General features: G+C 37.8%; 1 protein-coding gene across 2 annotated transcripts in view; it reads left to right on the forward strand.

Annotated features, from left to right (window-relative positions):
* Window positions 1–323: 323 nt before the first annotated feature.
* Window positions 324–26,745, forward strand: part of ppp2r5eb (protein phosphatase 2, regulatory subunit B', epsilon) — a 37,333-nt gene continuing 10,911 nt past the window's right edge. For both annotated transcript variants that reach the window (XM_042338025.1, XM_042338026.1), the window contains exons 1-3: window positions 324–555; window positions 25,708–25,904; window positions 26,274–26,375. In XM_042338025.1, coding sequence (XP_042193959.1) covers window positions 402–555; window positions 25,708–25,904; window positions 26,274–26,375 — 453 coding nt within the window. In that variant the 5' untranslated portion in view covers window positions 324–401. The remainder of the gene's footprint in view (window positions 556–25,707; window positions 25,905–26,273; window positions 26,376–26,745) is intronic.

The following is a 26,745-nucleotide window of genomic DNA, read 5'->3' on the forward strand; positions in this document are numbered from 1 at the left end:
TTTCTCTCTCTCTCTCTCTCTCTCTGTTTTGTTTTCCCATTCATCTATCCCCCTCTTCCCTCCCTCCCTCCTGTCTCCCCCCCCCCCCCCCACTCCCCAGGAGCAGGCCCTTCAGCCTGGATTCCTTGCCCGGTTGTGTGTGTGTGTGTGTGAGTGTGAGTAGTTGTGAGCTCCTCTTGGCTTGACTTCACCTCAAAGCCGGAGGCCGACTCTGCATCTTCGAAGAGAGAGGAGGAGAGAGAGACAGAAGAGAGAGGAGAGAGAGAGAGGGGGAGGAAGGGAGAGAGACAACAAGAGAGGAGAGAGACAGAGGGACTTGGTGTTGGTGGCGAGTCTCAGCCTCAGCCTCCGCCCCCCCTCTCCCTCCCCTCTGAGTGGTGTATTTGTCGAACGGGGATAATATGTCCTCGTCGACCTCCTCTCCGCCGGTGGATAAAGTCGATGGGTTCTCGAGGAAGTCGGTGCGGAAGGCCAAACAGAAGCGCTCGCAGAGCTCCTCGCAGTACAGGTCCCAAGGAAAAGCCATCGACCTGAGCCCTCTGCCTCAGCTCAAAGGTAAAGGGGGGAAAAGGCCACCCCTCTCCCCCTCTCCCCCTCTCCCCTCCTGTCCTCCCTCCTCCCTTCCCTTCCTTCGGCATCCGGTCTCAATATTTCATTCTCTTTTTATTTTGGGGTGTGTTTTTTTTTCTTTCGTACATCTATATATATATATATATATATGTCGATATCTATATATTTTTTAAAAAAAATTCATTGCTATTCATGTTTTCTTTTGCTCAGGCTCTAGGCCGCCAAATAGATCGCGTGTGTGTGTGTGTGTATCAATGTGTTTGTGTGTGTGTGTGTGTATGTATATGTGTACGTGTATGTGTGTGTGTATGTACGTGTGTGTGTGTGTGAAAATGTGTTTTGTCTGTATGTGTGTATGTATTATGTGTACGTGTATGTGTATATGTATATGTGTGTGTGTATATGTGTACGTGTATGTACGTGTGTGTGTGTGAAAATGTCTTGTGTTGGTAAAAGGGAATCGTCATCATCTTCATTGATAAAAACAAAAACACACACACACAGGTCCAAGTGATGGTATAGTGTTGGAAGGACTTCTTCAAGTAAACCTGGGGATGATCACCAAAGGATTACTCTGGAGTAATGTGCTTTTTTTGTGTGTGTGTGTGTGTGAGCATTTGGAGGTGGTTAGATAACAGAGGGAGGTGTGCATTTATTTGCAGAGACCAATGATTGTGGGTTTGTTTCTTTTCTTTCTCTCTCTCTCCCTCCCTCCCTCCTCCCCTCATCCATTCTATCCCTTCCCTTATAATTCGAAAAGTGCTGAATTCAGCCAAACCCAAGTTAATGGTAACCATACATGATGGTTCTTAGCAACTTTCTTCTTGCCACGTGCTGTGCTGTGCCACTGGAGTATGTGTTAAAAGACGGGGAGGGTGTCGCCCTCCTGCCCTGCCCTGCCCTGTCCTGTCCTGCCCAGGTGGTGGGAGGTGTGTGTGTGTGTGGGGGGGGGGGGGTCAGTGTATGTTTAGATAGCCCTGTGTGGTTGCTAAGCCGGCGATGACTTCACAGTCGATTTCCTGTTGCTACAATTTATAGGCTATTCAATTTTTTTGCTTTAATTTGTCAAGTTACTGTTGCTGAACTAATGATGATCCTAGGTGTGCTTCCTATTGTAGCTGATTTCTTAAGGTACCCGTTTTATCATTTTTTTCAAAAGAAACACACAACCCCCCCCCTCGGATTTACCTGTTAGAATTTAAACTTGTTTGGATTTGTTCAACAGCAAAAGGATTTTTTCTGTATAAGGTGTGTTCTGACTATTACACTTGCACACCCACACACGTGAATGTAGGTGAGTTGGTATTATGGTGTTTCCTGGCAGGTCTTCTTTATAGGTTGCTTGTTGACCAGTTAGTCGTTGTTCACTTAAAACGATGGAACAAAACGGACTGATGGTTGAAAATGGTTATTTTAAAAAAAAGTTGGGGTGGGGACATTGACTCATGTGAGTAAGATCTGCAGTCACTTCAAGCAGGATTCTTTTAGGTGAAAAGGAGCATGTCATTACATGACATTAAGAGTCATTTTTGCTATAATTTAAGGTTTATAAATACTGTAATGCAGTGTACGATTGCCACTAGTACTTTTAAATTACTGTGCAAATTTAAGATTTTTGATTATTCGATTACCCTTGTCATTCAAGTACTGAACTGTAGCTGAATCCATTTGTAATTGAGGCTTTTTTTTGTAAATGGGCTCTACAGCATATTGCACTATTTGGCTGTTAGCTATGATTGCTTATTGAATGCTAGAATGGACATGAATATCAGAAGGAAAGAAAAATAACTTGCTTATTTCTAGTGTCATTACATTGAATTGCCTCAAGTACTTACTGTCTTGTAGACAATGTTGATCAACAACAACAAAATTACATTTCTAAAACGCCTTTCACGTCGGGAGGACGTCCCGAGGTGCTGGATGGAAAGGATGAGTTTGATTCTTAGATTTGATAATCAATCTAGAACTGATCTTTGTTTCTGAATTACTGTTGAATTATAATATTACAAGTTATTTTTAATCAAGGGAACAACTTGATAGTTTACCTTTTCTAAATGCTGAATACACGTGCAGGCGATTTGGATTTTTAAAACTGAAGGAATATTGGAAGAAACTTCAGAATAAATTTGTTGAGGTAACACAATTACAGGAAATACAGAATTTTCTCCTTGGAGACCACTTTCACCCTCTTATCAATATAACCAGAAGTATGCAATGTGAACTCTGATTCCACAATTACTGTTGATGTTTTAAGGTTTGGTACTGGGAAATGGACTCAAAGTGGAGAGATTAGGACAGCATCTTTTCCCCTTTTCTTCCACCCTCTCTTGAATTCTAAACATTTAGCTTTCATCTAGTGTTGAGCGTAACTGGGTCACTGACAGAATTTCAGTGTTAGCCGCATTAACACTTTTAACAGCAGTGAGGTAGAATACAGGAATTCCAATAACTTCTGCATCTTCAAGCTTAAATCTTTATCATTTGAACTTTAAAAATGGTTTGCTCCTATAAATTCGCTAGCATTTTATTGTCGTAATAAATTGTAACTTTTTTTAAAAAAAGTGACGTGGTCTTTGAAGAAATATTGGTGTTGGATGTATAAGCAAATTCCTTCCCTTGGTCTGTTGTAGAATGCTATTCCAAATGTGCATGCCATGGGGCAGTACATTGCCTTTATATTCTGTGCCCCTTCATAATAGATACTATTAATTCTTTGTTATCGCAATAATTGTGAGTTCTGCATTATTAGAGAATATTTACCACAATGTTAAAATGCACCTTTCAGTGTTTTGTTTTCCTCCTGCAGTTAGTTTCAATATAATTTGCACCTTTTAAAAATAAAGTTCTTGTAATTTTCTTTCCATTGTGCGTATTGTGTTGTGAAAACGTTGTATTCCTATTACAGTCATTGCCTTTCTTGGCAAACTGGATGCCACTATATGAGCCCCAGTGTGACCAGATATTTTAAATAAGTGGAACTGACAGCGTTTGCGTAACATATGACTGAAACTCAAGTTGCTTAAATGCATCTTGCCAAAACCTGCATGGCTCTTATTATATGGATAACTAGCTGTAAACATTTGCTTCAACCAGTAAAAGAAATTGAAGATTATCTCTACCACGTTGTCGAATGATGGAGTTTCACCAATGATCAAGTCTGTATAGTCTCAGTTAGGATGGACACCGATGGTTTATTATTGAATCCTGCTCTTGAGATCCATCTTTGAGAGTAAAATGTTTTTGAAATACTTAACCTGTTTAAAAGTTATTTTTTTAATAGCAGGTAGATTCTCCATCAAACATTTTTTCTGTAATCCAGAAAAAATTACACACCCTCACTATGAGGGAGTATCTGTTTACAAAGGAGTAGACTAGTCTTTTTGCGTGTAGAGTGTGTGTGTGTGTGCATCTCTCCCAAGGGTGGCTTGGGTTAATTTTAGCAATCACACTGTCTCAGCTGAGTTCTTGGGAAAGAATGAGATAGTGTTCAATCTCATTCTTTCCCAAGATATTAGTTTACAAATAGGGGCATAAAATACAAAAGTCAGAAAGTTATGATAAACCTTTACAAAACACTGGTTAGGCCTCAGCTCGAGTACTGTGTTCAGTTCTGGGCACCACACTTTAGGAAGGATGCCAAGGCATTGGAGAGGGTGCAAAGGAGATTTACCAGGAATGAGAGACTTCAGTTCTCAGGAGAGGCTAGAGAAGTTGGGATTATCTTCTTTGGAGCAGAGAAGGTTAAGAGGAGACGGTGTAGTGGGTTTTGATGCCAACATAGTGAGGATCCAGAGAGTAGGAACAACATATTAAGATAATATGCTTGGGTGGTAACAACAAGATTGACCAGAGGAGTAACAAACTTAGAATTGAATTAATAAAGACGACAAAAGTTATGAGAGGGAGAGGCTGGAGGTAAGGGAAGAAGATCACTTATTAGATGAGCGTTTTCTCTTATTGTGAGTAGGTAGGAATGGCAGATATGTTTAATGATTCAATATTCCAAACTTGAAAGGATATAGGCTTTAGACAGAAGAACATACAATTGCAAAACTAGAGATGTGAAAAAGTTGGGAGCTTCTTGATTAGATGTGATGAGCCAAATAGCTCCCTTCTGTGCAGAAATGTTTTAAGTTTCTTATAACCTGCTAGGCCCAGATTTAGGGATCCAATGATGAGTATAAGATCCTAACTCTTAAGGAGGAAATGCATAATTTAATATTTCTGTTCAACCTTGCATCATATGCACCTCGCAAGCGAGAGACCTGGGTTCGATTCCCGGCAGGGCGAAACCTTGGGCAAGTTTCCTTACTCCACACGCCTGATAATAATCCTTCAAATAAACTTGGTCACTTCAATCCATGACTGTTTGTGGGACATTGCTGTGTGCAATTGGCTGCCGCCTTTTGCCCACAAATATACAGTCAATTCACTTTACAGTCTATTCTAGAAGACGTGAAAAAGCCAATATCAAATGCAAGGATTATTATTATATAGTCTTTCTACATTGGACCTATATTGTATGGGGGTATATAATTTTCTGGTACTGTGAGCATGGATTCAGCACATTGGAATTATCTTGATGTACTGTGACATCTCTAGTCTAGTGGGATTTTTTTGGTTGTTACTGTGTATTAGATGAAGTGAAGTAGTTGATTCAATTGCTGGCCATAATTAAAGCCATCTTTTGTAAATGTACTGGTAAACATAAACTTTATGGAAAGTAAATTCCAGAGCTTTTTGAATTCATTCATTTTTTTGAATTCATTTGGTAATAACATCAACTTGCCTAACATATTTATGTGGAACTTTCTGTAGCTTTTGAAAATCTGCAAGTAGTGCACTATTGAAATAGCGAAGGTTGGTTTTAAGTTATATAATTTCTTAGTGTCTTTAATCAGTTAGGGTTCAGAAAATGGTGAAAGGTAATTAAGCAAATTAACTTCAAGCAGAACTGTAAACAGCTAAGAGCTTGATTGGGTATATACCCTTCAACACTGAACTGTATTGCACTATATATAGGAAATTAAAAAAAACAGGGAGCACATGTGCTCCATGCTTGGGACCAGAATTTACCAAGAGGGAAGTTGAAAGATACTCATCACTAACCATGCCCAAACAGAATTAGGAAGGAATAAAAAAGGACAGCAAAAAAAATAAAAAATAATAAAAAGGTTAGACTACTTTGTCAGTTCATTCTTGCTAAACTTGTACAGTTTTCTAGTTAGCAGCACCTAATCCCCAATGTTAGAAGACTGACTGGAAAATCTAGAAGTTGAGTCTCAATGGTAGTTTTTGCTTTTGTTCAACAATTTGTTTGACTTCAGCTTCATCTTAAAAACAACTTCAAATTTGCTCATCAGACTCGATGATGATTGAAATATCCTATAGATCAAAATTTGTTTTGTGGCGTTATAGCAACAATGTTCATCTTGTGCAAGTCAATAAATCATTCATTCATGTAAGTATATTTTAGTAAGGAGTTCTATTCTGCAACAGTCTGTAGAATGTGAATTTCATAGAATCATAGAATTATACAGCACAGGAGGCCATTTAGCCCATCGTATCGGTGCCAGCTCTTTGAAAAGAGCTATCCAATTCAATCCCTTTCTCCCAATCGCTTTCTCCCCATAGCCTTGCAAACTTGTCCTCCTCAAATAATAATCTACTTCTCTCTGAAAAGTTGTTATGGAATCGGCTTCCAACACCTTTTCAAGCAATGCAATCCGAACAAAATCCGTGTCCTCGGGTTACCGACCCACGCGCCAGTGGGAATAGTTTCTCCTTGTTCACCCTATTGAATCCCCTCATAATTTTGAAAACTTCTATCAAGTCTCCTCTTAATCTTCTCTGCTCCAAGGAGAATAATCCTAGCTTTTCTAGCCTCTCCGTGATAACTGAAGTCCCTCATTCCTGGTACCATCCTGGTAAATCTCCTGGTACATTTGGAGAAACCGTTTGCTGCAGTAAAATTGCTTTTCCCAAGTGCATAGGAAATAATAGCAGATAAAATAATTTCAAATTGTTCTCCAAGAAGCAAGTTGACTTGTTTTGATTGTGGCCTATGTGCCATTATATTTCATAATGACTATTATTGTCCAAAAATGTGTTGACATAATTTGTTTGCGTCTGGTGCATTCCTTATGAATATTTTTGCCAATGGTGGAAGGAGCAGAGTGGGAGAAGTGGAGGGAGTGGACATGTTGGTAAAGGTAACCGATGCAAGGATTGACGGTCTATGTCCTTTGAACCCTCGTCCTTCGCGGCCAACCCGGCTGAGATCAGGAACTTGGTGGATCTGAATGGAAAATTGCCAACATTTGTGGTACACAATTTAAGGTTTTCAGGAATATTTTCTATGTGAGAAGCAGCCTCATTCAGCATGGAGCATGCATACCCCATTCCCTTTTTCCATCGGGACAGCAGTGACTATGTTTCTGTAACTCACTCGCCTCAGTCAGATGCTGTAACCAGTACAAGATCTATTTTGTCTGTGGGCTAAACTATAATCAGTGGATGCAAGGACATGTACTTGATACTGTACTAAATGAGATACAGCTATAGATATCTGTGACATTAGTAAGAGGCAAGGCCATTTGACTCATTGTGTTCATGTTGGTGAAGAAAGAGAAAATAAATGCAGAGCAATGCATACCAAGGCAGCAGGAGAAGAGCGACCGGTTCAGGATTGTGAAGGGTAATTTTAGAACGGGCAATAGGATGCTTCAAATGCTGAGGGTAATCAACAGCTAGAATTGGTTATCAGGAAGAGTGGTAGAGGCCAAAACACTAGACCCATTTAAGAAACATTTTGATGCTGCGATGGGACGAGGTAGAGTAGATATTCTGGAAGTGTCAGATCAAATGGGCTGAAGGACCTTCATCTTTTCTGCTGCTCTTGTGATCTTGTGACTTAAAGTTCTGATGATCATTCATCCTCAATACTAGGCATAACCGATGATAACCTGACACCATATTAATATATCAAAGCAATTTACACATAGGGGTGCCTCTTTGATATTCTAAACCTGGAGTAAAATTTCTTGCACATAAATTTCTATTGCTGGTTCATGAGAAAGCAGGTACCAAATTCTTACCTGTATTGTACAGAAGAGATGAAAAGCTAGTTAGCTGACATGGATTCGACAGAGATTTCTGATTAGGAAGAGACTCAACTCTGTGAATCCCCTTACAGAGACTTTTCCCTTCATTTTGCTGTCTGCTGAGGAATATGCGAGCATGTTTGTAGTGCAATTAACAATCGAGATAACTGCTTTGATCGGAAATGTAGAGTAAGAATTGGTATTATATGAATCAATACAGCTGACACTTAAGCATACTGTACTCAGTAAATATATCTTAAGTACCATGTGCAAGTGCACCTGTAATTGTTGTTTAATATTGAAAAATGCAGACTATAAACATTAGTTGTTTTAGGACAATACATTTGTATTTGTAACATTTGTTTCCCAGATAAATAGATTTATTTTGTTTGTGGCATATCTAGTTACAAAATTGGAACTATTTGAAAAACAAACTGCCCTCCTGTTATTTCTATCATTTTTGTAGTTTATAATTTTATTTAAGAGATTATTTCCAGTACTAAATAACTGTTCAATATTGAAAATGCACTTGTTTTACGTGCAATTTGGGATTATATTTAGGACTGCTTGGTGTTTAGATTCTAAGATTATGATATTTACACTTGACTATCTAAATAGATGGATTATCAATTAACAGATTAGCAGTTGTGATATGGAGCATTATGGTGTTGCGTGTTAAATACATTTGAATGGTCTTCAATAATAATGCAAAAATGCAACTGTGGATAAAACTAAACTTGTATAATATAAAGTAGGGCTGTTTAAAACATAATTAGTATTGTGAAGATGGTCCACTGTGGTCGCAATTCATTACTGTGAACACATTTTGGTAGGTAGTTTGTGGTACACATAAACAAATATAGAAGTGTAATTTTGGTGTTTTGCTTATTGTATTAGTGATGGTGAAATAGGTAATCATAATAAACTGAATATTATTCGGTATAATATCACTGTATAAAATGCCAAGTACGCATTTAATTTGTAATTAGTCTACAATTTTAATGGTGTAAGAGACTGCTTAGGCTGCTAATGATGTAGGGTTAAAAAATTCTGGTACATTAGATCTTCATCATGATATTTATACAAATTTTAACAAATGCATGTTCTATTAAGACATGTAAGGCATTTCTTATCTCCTACAGCTCACAATATATTCAAGGACTGTTGGGAATATGGCTGGATCTTACAAAGAGGTGACCTGGTAATTTATAAATTATATTGAGAGTGAATCATAATTATGTGAGGGACAGTTTTTTTGTGACTCTTCATAATGTGCAGTATTTTAATTCATGCACAAGCCAATAAGATTTCAAATGAGTTATTTTAAGTGTGAAATACTTACTGTACAGTGTGTTGGTGTGTGGGATTGTTTTTTTTCCCTCATAACTATGTCTTTCTAGATTATGATGTTTCCCAGTGAAACATGAAGCAGCTTAGTCAGGAAACTTTGAGAGCTAACAGGATATTTTTTTAAAATTATGAAAGGGATTGATCCAGAAGTGAATCCACTGAAATAGGGTTCCAAAAGATAAGATGGAACTCTTTCACTCAAAGGATAATGAATCTCACCAGGATCTCAAGGAAATACTGAACTAAAAACTGTAGTAAGAATGCATTCAAGAGAAACCTAGATGTGTTTCTGGAGAATGTGGATGTCAGCGGAAAAGATAGGAAGGTGAGTTTGTGCCCAACAGGAAGATTACTAACAGGAAGCTTACTTGTCATTTAAGATATGTTTTGGCACAAAAAAATCTTTAGTGTGAAGGTTTGGAAAATTATCTACTCTTTTGAGTAACCTATAGGAGATGTAATGTGCTGTCATTTAATCAGATTTGTCTGTTTTTGGAAGCCTATTCTAGGGTTGTGTTGAGGCCAAAATGCTCCAATAAATGGCATTATATTAAAATAATTGGGCTAAGAAAAAAAGTTCTTTAATTGGTACTTTGCACAGAAACTAGAATCATCAAGGCTAAAATCTTCCTTCACTTTTCTTACTAAATTATTGAAACTTGGTTTCCTTTCCTTTTTGTATTTTCATGAAGTCTTTAGACAGCCCACTTTGCTGTGCTGAAGTATCTTGGAATGTCATTGAGCCACGTCACTGGGTTTCAGAGTGTGGGAAATGCTAAGTGGTATGATGCTGAGGTCAACTCAATTTTAGGACAAATGCAACGATTTAATTGCTTCCCAAGGTAATACTGCAAGCAAACCTCTCCTTATGGTTCAGTGGCCTTTTAAATGGAGAACAAAACTTGACATCAATTTTGATCCTATTTCCAACATGTAGGTAGAATAATAAAAAATAAAATAGTGGTCGTTATAGATTGCTTTACATTTCTTTTGTTAGCTTCCCCCTTTATATTAACAATTCTGTTTCCTCAAATGCATTAAACTATTGTTTTTGTATTTGCTAAAATATGATTACTACATTATTTTTCTAGCCATATTTTGAGATTCGTAGACAGTGTATATTTCTAAAAAACATGAACTTCACTTACAAGTACTGTACTGGGTAAATGAATTTCATTTCAGAAATTGAAAATGTATATTTTCACCCAGACTCACCTGTTAACTGAATAACCATTCATATTTTGATGAGAAGCTACATTTTATCACAGCTGTAGCTGTTCATACGTGGTATAAAATTGTTTATAATTGTTTATAACTAATGCACCATCTTAATACACAAAAAAATACAATTTAGGTAATATGCAACAGTAATATACTGTTATATATATAAATATACGGTCAATTCACTTTACAGCATATTCTGTGAAGTGCTTTGAGACGTCGAAGACATGAAAAGTACTATATCAAATGCAAGGATTATTATTATAATAATACCCATTAGGGAAAGGCTTGTATTAAATTACACATGCTTAAACCTATACACTAGAAATGTGTTTTGTAGTACAGTTGTCCCCTGATGTTCTGTCAGCCTGCCTGTCAGACATCAGGAGCTGGATGAGTGCGAATTTCCTTCAGCTGAATGTTGACAAGACGGAAGCCATACTCTTTGGCTCTCGTCAATATCTAAAATCACATGGTTCTTTCCTCCTCCATCTCCCCGACCTCCCTCTAAAACTCTCCGAACCTGTACGCAACCTAGGTGTCAGGTTTGACCCCCAATTATCCTTCCTCCCCCACATCCGGTCCCTCACCAGCACCGCTTTCCTCCACCTCCGACGAATCGCCCGTCTCTGCCAATACCTCACTCCAAAAGCTGCTGAAACCCTGGTCCATGCCTTTGTCACCTCTCGGCTGGACTATTCAAATGCCCTCCTCGCCAGTCTCCCCTCCACTACCATTCACAAAATCCAGGTCATCCAAAACTCTGCCGCCCACATTCTTACCCGCACCAAACTCCAGTCCCCGATAACCCCAGTCCTTGCCAGACTGCACTGGCTGCCTGTCCCAGAGAGGATCGACTTCAAGATCCTCACCCTTGTCTTCAAATCCCTCCACTCCTCTGCACCCCCCGACCTCTCTGACCTCCTCTCTTCTCACAGCAGTGCCCATTGCCTTCGTTCCTCCCGGTCTGGCCTCCTCCTTGTCCCCCAATTGGCAGCCGTGCTTTCAGCCACTATGCCCCGAAGCTCCGGAACTCCCTTCCTCACTCCCTTCGCCTCGCCCCCTCTCTTCCTATTTTCAGATCTCAGCTGAAGCCCTTTCTTTTCAACCGCGCCTTTGGTCACCTTCCTCCCCCTACCCCTGGCTCGGCCCCGGGATCCGTTACTGTGAAGCTCTCTTGAGACTCCATCCGGCGTGGAGTGCGCTATATAAATCCATGTTGGTTTTCTTAATTGATTTGACAACACATTTCACTCGTGTGCTAAACCTATTACTTATGTTTTATCAGAGCCAAAATGAGTTATGTGAATATTGTTGCAAAAAAATTCCCTATTGCTATTTCGTAAAAGTCCACCTTTTGGGGCTCAGCTGAAAGACTACATACTGTATTTCTGTAATGTGCAGCAGTGGCTTGCATCAATCTTGTTCTAAGTTCCTATTGCACAACTGCTTCCTGTAGCATAGCTGTAATACTGCAGCCACTTTTCTTGTTGTTTAAAGTGCCCCAGTTGTGTTGCAGGATGACTTCAGGTGCTACTTAAGCCACTTGCACGTAAAGTTGTTTTAAAGTCAGGAACAGTAACTTCTCTGGAATTGGTAAAAGATAAAAGCTTTTCTGCCTTGCATAGAAAAGAATCCTTTGGACCAGTCCTCTTGTATCGAAAAATATGGCTGCCTGAACTTCCAGCAACAAGCACTTTGTGTTAATGTGATAAAAGCACAGGCTGAAATTACCTTTTGTTGTGCGCTGTCTCATTTGCATTACTGTTTTTCACTTACGTTTTTCTTGGTTGTCAGCCAAAGAATAAAAAGAGCAAGATTGGCATTTAGCTAATTGACTAGGTCCTTGGTTGCAATCAATCTTAATTACTAATAAGATGAGAGTATCATATTGCCACTCAAGTATAAAGTATTTTTCATTAAAAAGTACATCCAGAATCAAGGTGTACTTTAGAATCCATGGCACCTTAAAATTATTTACTAAGCAAATAATTTTGCCTGGATTTCTATTTCGACTGTCCATTTGATTTATTAATGCTATGACATAATACATTATCATCTGAGTACCACTTTGTATCCGTCAACGGCTTCTCCTCCAGCCCTCACACTGTCTTGTGTGTCATTCCCCAGGGCTCTGTCCTTGGTCCTCTCCTCTTTAATATTTACATGGGTGATAACACCCACAGGCATGGGGTTAACTTCCACATATATGTAGATGATACCAATTCTATCTGTGCTTCCACCCTTGACTTCCAGTACCATTGCTGTCCTGTAGGATAAGCCAATTTTCTGCAGTTGAATGATGACAAGACAGAGGCCTTCTTGCTTGGCTCCCTTCATATTGACTGTATATTTTGATAACGATACATGGCAGCCAATTGTGCACATCAATGTCCCACATATAATCGTGGATTGAGTCACCAAATTATTATTTCTTCTTTTTAAGGGATTAATACCCCCAGAAAAGCAATTTGCCAATCGACTAACAACCAGGTTCCTACTTACTATTAGGTAAACAGAGGCATGTGGAGTAAAGAAACTTGTTTACTCTTTGTATCCATGGGCAAGTTTCCTTACTCCACACGCATGATGATAATCCCTCAAGAAAAAAAAACAGTGATAAATTGGTCACTTCAATCCATGACTGTTTGTGGGACACTGTTGTGCGCAATTGGCTGCCGCGTTTTACCCACAAATATACAGTCAATTCACTTTATAGTATATTCTGTGAAGCGCTTTGCGACCTCTAGAAGACGTGAAAAGCGCTATATCAAATGCAGTGATTATTATTATTTAACGTTTCGCCCTGCCTGGGAATCAGACCCAGGTCCTCTCACTTGCGAGGCAAGTGCTCTCACTAAGCTACAGGACTCCATATTAGTAAATCGAGAATAGCAAGTGATACATACACATTCAGTGATAAATGCACATTTTGGGGGGTAATTATCTAAGGGACAATGTAACAGTTTGGTATTGTTATCTAGTTTTTCAGTTTTGGGTCAATTTTAAATCTTTGCAAAATCAGCTGAAACGATGCAGCTGAATGAACATAAGAGTTTATTTGGTTGATTGTTAAACAACATTATTTCACCAGCTACTAGATTAATTGAAATAAACTATAGTCTATTCACAGAGGTTGGAGTCCCACTGAGGTTTTTTTTCATTGTTTTGTCTTCCAACAAGGCAGCATGGGTAGCAATCAAGCCGAAACCTCCACTGGTAGCTGGAATGCCAACTGACATCTTATTTAGCCCAGTGTTAGCTTTGTAAATGTTAGCTATTTGTGAAGTAGCTTTTGAGAGTGAAGAGCTAAAATTGCTAATGTAATTTTTTTTCTTAAACTGAGCCGTTTGAAATATTTATTGTACCACGTAACTTATGAAGACATTTAAAACAACTCATAAATTTCAAATAACATTGAAATCTAGTGATTATTGTATGCCTATTCTTAGTAAATGTTTATGGCCACTTAGAGGACTCAAGATAATAGATACTGTTAAATATGTTTTGGACAAGAACATGAATTTATAGTTTGGAGAATAATAATACAGTGATTTTAGTTCTGAATTAATGCTATGCTTCCACTTCTATTGATTAAAATTATGACCTGTTGATATTCCAATTGGTTTGTTTGGGCTACAATGGAATGGATTTAAGTTGTGCTTTTAGGTTAACATGTTGTCATGGTTGCTAATTTGTTGGATATAATATAAATAATATTTAGTGGAGCTGAATTTATTTTTTGCTGGCACCAATATGTTGGTGGTAGCTTTCTGAAAAACAACTAAATGCAAAACGAATAACTACTGCATGGGAACTTGAGCACAGGGCTACTAAAATGCAGAGCTTGAACACGTGTTTATAAAATGTTGCTCATGCTCAGTATGCCCATTCTGTGCAGGTTTTCTTTAACTGTTGGTCAGGCCTTTAGAAACTTGGAAGTCATCTCGGTCCAGTTTCTGTGCTGTCAATTGTAGCTCATTAAAGAAAATTTGCTGTCTTTTTAAACCAAATCACTGTTGGGGCATTATTGCTCTCCAAGAATTCTGTTGTGTTCCATGTTCTGTCGTACACCGCATACAACTCAACACAGATGAACGTAATGTCTATTGGAATTTGGGGTTTTATTCTTTTATTGAATGTGAGAAGTTATCAAATAAATGAACTGCTTGCTTTTCTCTATTCCCTATTCCCACATTTTGCCATGGTTTACAAGTTATGTATTGGGTGGGTATAACTCTGTGTTTCAAACCTAATCGAGTTGCCTTCAATCGTATTCATCCATGCGCACGCCAATATTGGCCATACATGCGCACACAAGTATTGGGTGTACAGTCCTAAGTTTGTCATTCACAACCCTGAAGTGTCCCGGAGAGAGTTTTTCCGAATTTCTAAGCCGAGCTGAGTGTTTGCAGTAATCCGCACAGCAGGACAACTCCAAGTGTGGATAACTGGGCTGCCTCTGGGGTACAACTTTCTGAAGTATCTCACCAGCATGTGACCCCCGCGATTGTTGCATCACCTTGTTTAGTGTCTACATTACCAGGCAACTGCAATGTGTGGCAAGGTGATGATTTCTGAGTCATGGTTACATTAGATTGACTCAAAAGTTTAAATCGGAATAAAACTTACAGATCCAGAGGTGAGTTTTCCTGCCTATTCGATCTTCTGTTTCATCGACGGACCTGGTGGAGTTGACTCCCAGTTCCTGGACGCTCCCATAGAGAAACGTCCCTGACTGACGCTGTGTGTTCAGTTGTTAAGTTCGGTCAGTGTGTCCTAACTTGGCTGAGTAATCACAGCAGAGTAAATTATCATATGTAGAAATATCCACAATGTTGTGACTTCACACACTGTAAAATATTGACTGCTTAAAAAGCAAATCCTTTACTTGTGCAACTGTCTACCCTGATTAATTAATTGACTGACACAAAATTTATGTTTTTTTCGTAAACCGTGTAAAAATAGTTCTATTCTAAAAACTATGATCGTCTAAATTTAACCAATTACTTGTGAGAGTCTTCATATTTATAAATATGAGTACATTTTTCCAAAAATAGAGGTTGGACCATTTGTTTGTTTTTGCCTATTCCAATGTGTTGCGTGTTACTGAAGAGAAGGGTTTTTAAAACTTTTGATATATTCCTTTCTCACATCATCCACGCACTACTGGGAGTTGGTTCCCTTTGAATCATGCCTAGGAAAATCACGTGGGCTAAGTCGTCCATTGTGAGATCTATTTTTCATCACTATTGCACATCGACCTTCAACCACATTGGTTGACGTATCGTTAAAAAAAAAAGTTCTGAAAAGTTTTATGTCTTGTTTTAATCTATACAGTCATCCACAAATAAGACTTTATTGGGGATAACAATCCTTAATTATTTGGAATGGGGAGTGGGGTGCAAGAAAGTACTTGGATTGAAAAATATCTGTTGCACATTATATAAGAAACTTTCTTTAATCTATAGAAACTTGCAACATTCCATTCCTGAGGCAAGCTGTTCATGAAAGCCTATGAATTTCCAAGGCAGATAAGGTTTGTCCGTTGGTGTGGTCATAGAATCAGTCAGCTGGGAGCTCCACGGGGTGTGGATTAGGCTCCTTGTCCTGGTTGCTGATCCGAGATGTGCGCCCCAATTTTGTTTTTTTTTAAAAAAAAAGCTCTGCACTGGGATTGCTTTCTTCCTTTAAATAAAACGCCCTATAGAAGCTGTACAATAATATACTTTACAGTGTGTTCTGTGAAGCGCTTTCAGATGTCTTGAAGACATAAGGCGCTATATCAAATGCATGGATTACTATTGTTGTACTAGTATCTTGTTAAGAGAAAGATGGGAAACTGCATTCCTACGTAAGTTACAGAAATAGTCCCTTATTTTTCTAATGAAGCGCTCCTTTCACTGAAATGCTGTTCTGCTAAAACAGTATGGGTATCTGCGGTGTGTAATAAATAATATGTAAAACGCAGCATTTTAAAACTATTGCGACTGCAGTAAGCCATATTAATCTATTGCAGTGGCTTTGATAGAAGGCAAAAATTAAGCCTAGCTTTTCAGAAGTGAATAACGTTTTGCACTCTCTTAATAATCCATTTGTTGTTCTACCCACTGTCATGTGGAAGGCTGATGGGCAGTGTCCCTCTTCATTTCTTTTGCAAGTGATGTCGTATGTGATGTCAAACTAGGTATGCAGCCTAAAGGTTTTTTCAGTTACATTTTTAAATGCTACTGAATTTTAAAATGAATGGTTATGACTTTTTCAAAATTCCCATGGTAAAGGAGGTGCTCCCCAATCAAAGATTATGACATACCCATAGTTTCCAAGATATTCTGATTGTGTATAAGAATCCTGATACAACATTCCTTCTTAATGGGGACATAAACAGTACCAAGAATGGTGATAATATCTAATCTATACAGAGTCTTTGAAATACACCAATAACTGTTTATCTTGTTGTATCTGGAGACTTTCACTCCTTTCAGGAATCTTTTTGTTCTCGAGTGCAATCAGTAAAAACTTGCTCAAGCAAAAGTAACGTCACAGCTTGTAGTTTAAAATCTGAGCAGCAATACGTGCACAACTTAATATACACATATGGTTTTAACAACCGGAATAGTTTAGGCTGATGAAGGGTTGAATCCATGGCTGGGTTAATTAATCAAGCCTAGCCTAAGCTTATTAACAAAGTCAAACTGAATTTATTCAGTCGTACCTAAAAGCAACAATAATATTTAAATATACTTCTAATCTAAATATGCCATCTCTGAAACTACCTGGCTCTTAAATAATGATCTAGGTGCAAGATAAGCAAATTTACAAAGCCTCTTCCTTATTATCTCAGTTCAATCTCTAGTACAATCTGATTAAGGTAATGTTGTTGTGCTGGATTTAGCTCTCTCTCAATGAATACTTTTTAAGCTGTAGTAGTCCAGTTTACACCCAGATGAAGATACTCCGGAGCATTGAGTGCTGGAGTTTGATGATTGTGTTTTAGAATGCTAAGAGTTTTCAATTTTTTTTGTTAGAAAATAAGTAATTATTACCGACTGTCTTTTTAACATTGTTCTACATTTCTTTTGATCCTCCCTTCCCTCCCTACATTCTGTTTATTTTCTGTTATCTTTCTCTCAGCTCAGTAGTAAAACATTCAACATACAAACCGTTTTACAGGCTTCTCTTCTAGTTTTATTAATCTGGCTAAACTATCGGGATTTTATAATGGGAGTGTCCAGTAAATATAATGGAAGAGCAGAGTGAATGGTGTCAGGTCAAGGATTGCTATCTGAACAGAATGCCAGGTGTCCATTTGGCAGAGTGCTTACCATTTGTGAGATTAGTGAAAACATGTTTTGGAGGATATAACAGTACAAGAGTGTGTTGACATTTGCAAATGTAAAGTGGAGACAAAGATCAGAGATATAAAGTTTACAAATATGTAAATATTAGATTTAAGGCTTGGATTTATTACACTGTGAATCCAGGACTACAATTACCCAGACTACATTTCTGAGACTTGGAAAATTGCCTGGAACAAGTGATCTCCTCAGTTAACTGTACATTTACTAGCTTTCTATGGAGATCTTTGGTTTCCTAAATTTAAACACTTAACAGTTCTATAGGTAACCCTTTTGGTGAACATCTACACTCCTCGGTGAAGGAATGCTAATGCATATCCTTGAGGCAATAACATTTGCTTGAAGCTACAGACACTCGGTGATCTGTGAAATATGTAGACAAGAATAGAATGCGTGTTCCTCAGCTTTCACTTCAGGATTTCTTTCTACAATATCTGCTGTACAAATATGAAAGATTTCAAAAATAATCTAAATAGAATTTGAAAGAAAACCTTTATTATTCTTAATGGATGCATGCTGCTTTTACCATTAGTAGGTTATTGAGGAGGTATCTAATTTCTGTTTGACCTATTGTCCAATATTGCTAGATAGTTTTATTTTGTAATTTCCATATTAGAAATTGCTGCAAATTCTATTGTAATTCACTGGAGTGTTCGACCAAGTGTTAATGCTTTATCTTGCGTTCTTATAAGAATAATAAGACTGATGTTAAAAAAAGAAAAATTTGACAACAACTGCAGTTTTGTCCCTTTAATTTAAGGAAGCTTACTTGTCCGTTAAAGTTCAATTCTACTTTCCTGAGTGGTCTCGACACTAGTTGTAGCTTGCGCAACAGTAACTGATGGTTCTTATTTCCGAAGTGTTTCGAGCTGATGGTGCTCAGTACCTGAGAATCTAACTCTTTATTCTTCAAAGCAGATGCAAGAACTGAATAGACATGAAACAACGTGGTAAATCAAACCACTTTATCCATTAAGGTTAAGTATAGAAAAATAAAATCTGTTAGTGTGCAGTCATTTGATTACATGAGATGACAGAATCTAGCTGGGCTCAATCTTAAATAAGAATAGATAAAGGATTATCAGTGATCTAGTGTTCACCTTAACGACAAATGTTTAGGTTAACTGTATAGCCGATTATTGGCACTTGACTCTTGTCTTTGATATTACCTCTAAGGGGCTATGAGAAACACAATATGACCTTTTCCTAGATGATCAGCAGCATCTCATCTCTCAAGCATTGACCAGTGATTAAATGCAGCTTTGTGGTGTTTGACCGTCCGTTGGTATCAAGGAAGCGAAAATAGAATTTCACTTTAATTAAAAACAGCAATTCACAGCCTTGTTAAATGTAAAATGTTATTATGTGGTGCTGCAACAAATACCTGTGCTGAAATGTATTGTGTAGTTCCAATGATATGCAGACACTAAGTGCATAGTGTTGTACTGTATACAGGGTACCCCCTTTATGTGGTCCTCTGGGTCTAATGTCTCATGCCCTGGATTATAGAGGCATAATAAAATGGCTGACCTCTACTAACCTGTTAAGTTGGACTCCTCCCCCTCGACTGTATGCCATAACTTCGATTTTCAGGGTGAGAAAATGCTAGCTGAGGTCCAAAAAACAATTGTATTATAAGCAAATCCATGTTATAGCCAAGTGCGTTGTAATGGAGTTGCGTTGTATGCTGTTATGTTTCATGCCATCACCACACAGTGGGTTGAATTGGGTACTGCAATAACATGTTTCACTGTAAAATTGTCTACTGGGAAGAAGAGTGCTAGATAGGAAGTTTTTTTTTCTCGAATTTGGGTTTTAGATCAGTAAAACATTACATGTGTCTGCTACCATCTGCATACCTGTCCACATGTGCATATTTTCTCCAGTATTGTTTTGCAGGATATGTAGACTAAACAAGTCTGAAACAATTAGATATGTACAAAAGAGGCTGCTACAAGCAAGCCTGGCATCAAACATTTATGTGGGTTATAGGACTAGTGTCTAAAATCTTAATGGTCTTGAGTTCACAGATGAGAAAAGCTTCTCATCGGAGAGATCATCCTTCTCAAATCTTTAGCTTTCAATTGATCTTTTATCTTCACTCCTTTGCACAATTGTCATTGTCTTTTATTGATTCTACTGCAATCGTGGTTTCTCTGAATTTTTCTATGTTACTCAAAAGCTCCAAGTATAATGCCTTGCATGGCATTCCTGTCTGCCTGCGTCTTCACTGTGTGAACAAAATTGATTGTACTAGTTCCTAGTGTAATTCATTCTCTCCTGGAATTGTATATATCCAGTACCACCATTTCCCTTGCCTCTAGCCCTGATGCTCCTTATGATTGATTGTTTTTACCAGCTGAGATAATTAAACATTCAGGTTTTTAACAGCTTCATTAAGGACTTTAAACTTTTTTTTGATGTTGGGCAGGCAAAAAAAACTTAATTGATCTCATATCTGTTCCTTGCACTAAACATACTCATAACTTCAGTAAATTATTATGTCATTGCTGAAGTCTAGCATTGCTGGAAACTCTGGTTGGTCAAACAGGTGCAAGTAAAAGTCAACCATACCATCTGTTGCTGCTTGCAAGATTGTATGCTGTGTGCAAAATTGTATGAATCTTATGCAATCTAATTTTTTGTCTCTGCTGAGTGATTGTCACATAAGAGCTGGAGTTTACAGTGTAGCTATTACAACTTAACTTCTCCAATAATGCTGGACCTTTTTTAAAACAAGCAGGATGAAACCACTATGACTTTGAGATGCATTAGTTAATCCACACCCCTATGTTTTTTACTGTTGATTTGACAGCTTGCAGTAAATGTACACTACACGGGATTTAACTGATCTGTTAAACTGCCCACATTGACACCAGGTCTTTCAGCAAAAGAGCACTAAGATAACAATAATCCTTGCATTTGGTGTAGCACCCTTCATGCGGGATCAAAGTGCTTTCCAGTGTGTGCATTAAAGTGTTCTGACACTTAGGTAGACTTGAAAGTGATATTGGTATGTATTACAGTATCGCAGCACAGCAAATAGAAAGCTGTTATGCAAACTCATTGAGTAGAGCACGAAAATTCAGCTTAACTCCATTATTAAATGTTTATTGCAGAAAAATAAACATTGAAATGCAGTTATAACTCCTGTCACGCAAATATGTTTAAGCAACAATTGAACACTTAGTAAAAGAAGACAGTGAGGCTATACAGAGTTTTATGACATCACCGTTTTCTACAAGTAAATTTAGTCATGGCATCCATTTTATTTTGCCGAGTCAAAATCTGTTTATTGATGGGAAAAGATAATGAAAAGAGGTGCGTATGTTGGGAAGTGAGCAAGAAGTATCATCAGAACTGGAGCAAGAGAGTAAGAAAAATGGTCAGCACTGCAGCATTTTATTTTTAGAGCATATAATGTCTATGTTCAGTAAAGGATGAAAGATCCTCCATTTGTTATTTCTTGATGCTGGGGTTCACATGAGGGCGTAGTCTTTTCTATGAACGGTGCATGGTGTTCGGATTTGGTTTATGACCTAAATCTCTTGCAGTGCTATTGAGTCAGATTTCTATATAGCACTAACCTACCGGAGGATGCTTGCTGCCTCTGATTATAACGTAAAGTCTGAATGGCGCAATTGCTGCTCAATGTGCTCATCACAGAAATGACAAAATAAAACTGGTGAGTCATGTGTGGGCACGGAGCAGGTTTTTCAAAAATACAACTGCTGAATCTTTCTCTTTGCACATGGTACAATAGTTTTTTTTTGTTTCCATTTCACACGCTTCCATTTCCTGGATAACATCGTGTACATCTTTGCTATTGGCCACTAATATAGATCCACAAACGTCATTCTGCCAAGACTGGATTCGTTCCCAAATAAACACTCCACTTTTGTCACCAAGCTCCATTACATGCCATTTTTTTCCAGGATACCTGTCTTGTGACTGACACTCTTCAATATAATCAGTCTGCTTCCAGTTGTGAGAGATCAGCTGTGATTACAGTGGTCATTGATGCTTGAAGCAATGACCTCTTTTGAATTCAAAAGTGCAAGTAGGTGACCAGATGCATTTTAGTACAGTCCACAGATATCCTCCACATTTAATGCATTTTATTTAATGTTGATTGTTCGACCAGTTACACTTGTGTTTACAACCTGGAAGTCAACCAGTTTAGCACGAAAAGTCAGCCAGCGAATATAGGAAGCAAGTGGGCCTGTCGAAGTGCGTGCAGTGAATGGGGTCCACATTGTAACTGTTGTGAGCAAATTTTCACTCTGCTGTAATGTGTTCAGTATTGACTTTGAAGCTGTTTATTTTCTATGTTTTCTTTTAAAAAAAACTCCAAATTAGGATTGGATTCAAGATTTTTTCAAAAATCTTCACACTGTTAATTTACAGGTTAAACTAGAGTTTAGGATCAGCTGCTCTCTTGAGGCTTTTAGTTGCACTTCTTGCCTTTGCACATTGAATCACTGGGGGGAGTGCTGAAATTCATTTGCTAATATGTAATTTTTTTTTAGTAGTTGATAGCTGCAGTTCGTTCAATACAACATTCTGTATCACACTGTGATATCTGTCTTGTGCAATCGGGCTGCTGTGTGAGCCTGGAATGAGTGCAGAATGTGTTCCTTTTATTTAACAGAGCAAAGCCAGTTATAATTTTTTTTAAAAAACCCCACCATGTGTTGAAGCTCTGTGGAACGAGTAAAATGATCCAGCAAGTGTAAAATTACTTGGGAATAATCGACATCAAATAGTTCAGGGTTCTGTTTCAGAATATATTCCCATTTTATTGTTTGAATAATCAGCAAGCTACCAACATAACCTGTTGAGAACATTATTTTATGTTTCTCGTCTCACCGGGCATGAAGGAAATGCAGGCTTTGTAAATTCATTGGGAGAGGGCAAAGGAGGTGGAATTTTTTTTTACCTTTAACCTTCCCTTACCACCAGTAGTTGATTTTAGGGTAAACTGTTTAATTACAAGTTGGGTATGAGCTGCTAAGTGGCCAGCGGCAGCACTTTGTGCTAATGACAGACATGTTCATAGTTGAGCACATTTGGGTACATTTTTATTCTGGTTTGCACAAATAACTTAATAATTACAAAAATATTTCCAAATTTATTTTCTTGAATGTACTCCGTACAATTGCAAGCAATTACTTGGCATGGAATTTATGACATAAACAAAGTGAATTGAAACTAAACATTATACAAGAAAAAAAAGATCAGATCAAATAAGCGTTGATGCTCAACATGTAAAATGCTGTTTTGTGGATACTGTCCAGAAGTAATTATATCATGTGTACAGATCCATTACTTTATTGTAATTTGGGCAAATTCTGAGTACTTGCACTGTTTAGGCCTAGAAAAAAAAATATATATATATCAGTGCATCTCTAAACGTGAAAATTAAATGAAATTACATAGGAAAATGTTTATCTTGTGTTGTGATGCTTTGCTGCAATTTCTTGCCTTGATTGTGTCTCTTGAACTTGGACATGCATACCTTATGTAAATACGTCGAGATGTACAAATAAGGCAAAGCTACACAGATCAACTGAATTATGTCTAGGAGGAACTGCCTCTGGATAAACTGGACAGTTGTAGTTATCAGCTGTTACTATGCCCGTTGTGTACTTAATGAAGCGTGGGTTCTTGATGCTACTGATGGCAGCTGTTACTTTGACGATCTCTGTGTAATATGAAATCAAAGACAATTGATTCATTAACATCAATTTAATATTTGCAGTGTTTTCTCGCTTTGCTGAGTTTTACTGGGTTAATAAAATGTAGTTGCATAAATACTTGCTAACCATCAGATTAACCTATGCAATATTGTGGAATCGAGGTATTTACAGAATCGTCTTTACATTAAAATCTTCCTCTCCTGATATTTCGGTCCAGTATGGTGTTGCGCAAATGCTTCTTTGTCACCTAATTGGTTGGCCTAATTTGAGTCTAGACCATTATATCAGCAGGGTATTTGCCTGTGGCATATTATAGCTGGGCCTGATCTTATGCTACTCCAGATGTATTGCATGTAAATTAATGTGATGCTATGAAAGGAATGGGTTTAAAAATTGCTCAGATATCTATGGAAGTTCATTGAGTATCGCAAGCACACAATGGGATAAAATCTTTTATTTCCTCTCCTGTTTGTTTATGGAGATAATGTATTAAGCCTTGATAATCCATGCATTTGATAAAATTTGATATGCTTTACAGAATTTTTTATCAAAAGTGAAGTGACTGTGTATTTGTAGCTAACATGGCAGAATATTTGCGCACAGCAATGGAGAGAATGACAAATCGTATCTGGGGATTGTTGCAAGGACAACGGGACCAGGACAAACTATTTTGTCTTTTCTATCAGTGCAATAGGATGTTTCACATCCACCAGAACAGGAAGAGAGGGGATCTCCGCTTAAAATTTCAAACGGTGACAATGCAGTCAGTGGTGCATTGGAGTGTCAGCGAGAACTGTGAGCTCGAAGTCCCCACGTTGGGTGTGAACCCACAGGATTAGAACTGACGTGAGAATTGACGCTTCTCTATTAGCTGAATTGGCTACATAAAATGCAATAATTACAGTAATTATTCATAAAATATTGTGTATTATGGAGCAGGGCCACCCCTACAAATGTGTTCTGTGGGCTGTTTCCCTGCCAACCGCTACCTAAAAACCAAGGGGTGCAAGTTGTTTTCTTAGCCGTTTATTTAAAACGTGTTTCAATGTGGCGTTTTTAAGTAGTGGTTAGATCTTCACGGAGCAAAAGTTATTTGAAATCTTCATAATGCTGCTGTGGGTTTCACTTTGTGTTAGGAAAACATGATTATGGAAAGTCTATTTTAGAGACTGTTAATAACAATGTCAATATCATAAGCTGTGGTGGAGTTTGAAGTACGCGCCCACATAAAGCTTTTTTTTAAAAACTACTGATTCACCCTGGGGGATGTGTATTTAACACAAAGGAAAAAGAGTGATGAAATGGACCTGAAAGTAAGGCACAAGTAAGAATTAAAAATAAATGGAATTAATGAGAGTGCAGTGAAACCTTGAAGAGGCAAAGTAAGCTGGGTTGAATGGAAACTGAATGAAAATAAGAGAATACCGTTGAATGAGCAAAGGACAAAGTTATGATAAATGACTGAAAGCTTTGGGAGTGGTGTAAGAGAGGTCAAAGAGAAATGGCACATGCTGAAAATCTGAAATGCAAACAAGGCAAGTTATGTTAAATTATCGGGGTTTAAATGAAACCCTACCTTATGCACTAATTAACTGTATTTAAATACCAATTGATCAACATTTTCTGTATATTTTTGGTGCAATAGTTTTGTAGGTTCTGACTGGCGAACTGGATAACGAATATTTCCTTTCCATTTAAACAAGTCTGAATTGGCAGATCTTGTGGTAGCCATTTGCACTGACTGATACTCGTGAGTAAAGAGGAGGAGGAAGGAAATGGTCACTGTTATAAGGAAAGGATGAAGCTGAGCGCATCACAAGTTTATAAACCAAGGGAAATAGGCTTCAGAACACATTTGTGGGGGTGGCATTGCTCCTTTATACACAATCGTTCATGACTAATTACTGCACTTGGTGCATTTTATGTGGCCAACGCTCCCCATTAAAATGTTTTAATTAAAGACTTTTTTTTACCTACAGAAGGTGGTATAAAAGGTGATGTTTAGGTGTGATGACCTGAACTCTTTATTGTCCTTAATGTGTGCAGGGAGGGAGAGTAAACTGGATTGGGGTCTATGATCTGATTTTGTTGGTTGTACATACTGGAGGTAAATGGTAGATTTGTATTACGTGGTAGATAATCAAGTGTTGAGATATTGACACTGGGCTGTCTTGCAAGTGGTTTTCCCCACCTTCCGAACTGAATCATCTTTGAAATTGCAGATGAATAAGTTTCACAAAAATATATTTTCATTTCGCTTCATTTTTTACTAGCCATGCGGGGAATTTATGTTTGAATTGCAACTTAAGAATGTATATTTCTTCCCTGGACTTGATCAAGTGGCTTTTGTTCAGACCTGACCTAACTAGCTTTTCTTTTTTCTTTCCCTCTCTCTCCCTCTCTTAGACGTTTCTGTAGCTGAACAGCCTGAGCTCTTCTTGAAGAAACTACAACAGTGTTGTGTCGTATTTGATTTCATGGATACGTTAATAGATCTGAAACAGAAGGAGTACAAGCGGTCAACTCTTAATGAACTGGTGGATTATGTTGCGGTCAGCCGAGGATTCTTGTCAGAACGGGCTTACCCTGAAGTAGTTCAAATGGTAAACTTCTATTTATCTTTCTTCCTTTGTGTTTTTTTTCTCTTGTTCAGATGCGTAGAAGTAGTATTGGTACTGTATTAAATAGTACCGTAAAACATCTGCCCAAGTCCTGTTGAATTTCCTATTTTTTATAAGTTTCACATAACTCATACTTTGCATAAGTCATTTTCAATGAATGGTCCCAAGTGATACAACTTGTGTGAGGTTTACTGAATATGTTTACCAAAGTTGCAATCGTAAAATATTTTGACCCATGGAATGTAAAATCAATGGTTCACAAGAAAAATACATTTCTGAAATATATTTTTAAAAAAATATTTGGGCCGAGAATTAATTTCCAATCTAATTACAAATCTTTCTTGTTATTAGGTTTCTACCAATATATTCAGGACTCTTCCTCCATCTGACACTTCAGAATTTGATCCAGAAGAAGATGAACCAACCCTTGAAGCATCCTGGCCTCATTTGCAGGTGAGTGCTGGCACTTCATAGGCAAAGCAGCAGAGGAAAATACTTTAATAGATTGATTTCCTGTAGTTTGGACTCTTTCTATATTTTTCATTTGTAAATCATTCTGGTTTGATCTTTTAATGAATATTCTGTGGTAGCTCCTCGGCAGGTTCTTCCCTTTTACAACATTTTAAAATTGCTCTTTATGGATGCTCTTTTGTTCCGGTTGATGCTTGCAAGCAAAGCAGCAGCATATGCAGGCATAATAATAAATCTTTGCATTTGATATAGGGCCTTATCAAATCGTTGAGATGTCTCAAAGCGCTTCACAGGATATACTGTAAAGTGGATTGACCGCGTATTTTGTAGGTGAAACGTGGCGGCCATTTGT

Source organism: Callorhinchus milii, unplaced genomic scaffold (assembly GCF_018977255.1).
Source record: "Callorhinchus milii isolate IMCB2004 unplaced genomic scaffold, IMCB_Cmil_1.0 Scaffold9, whole genome shotgun sequence".
Classification (NCBI taxonomy): Eukaryota; Metazoa; Chordata; class Chondrichthyes; order Chimaeriformes; family Callorhinchidae; genus Callorhinchus; species Callorhinchus milii.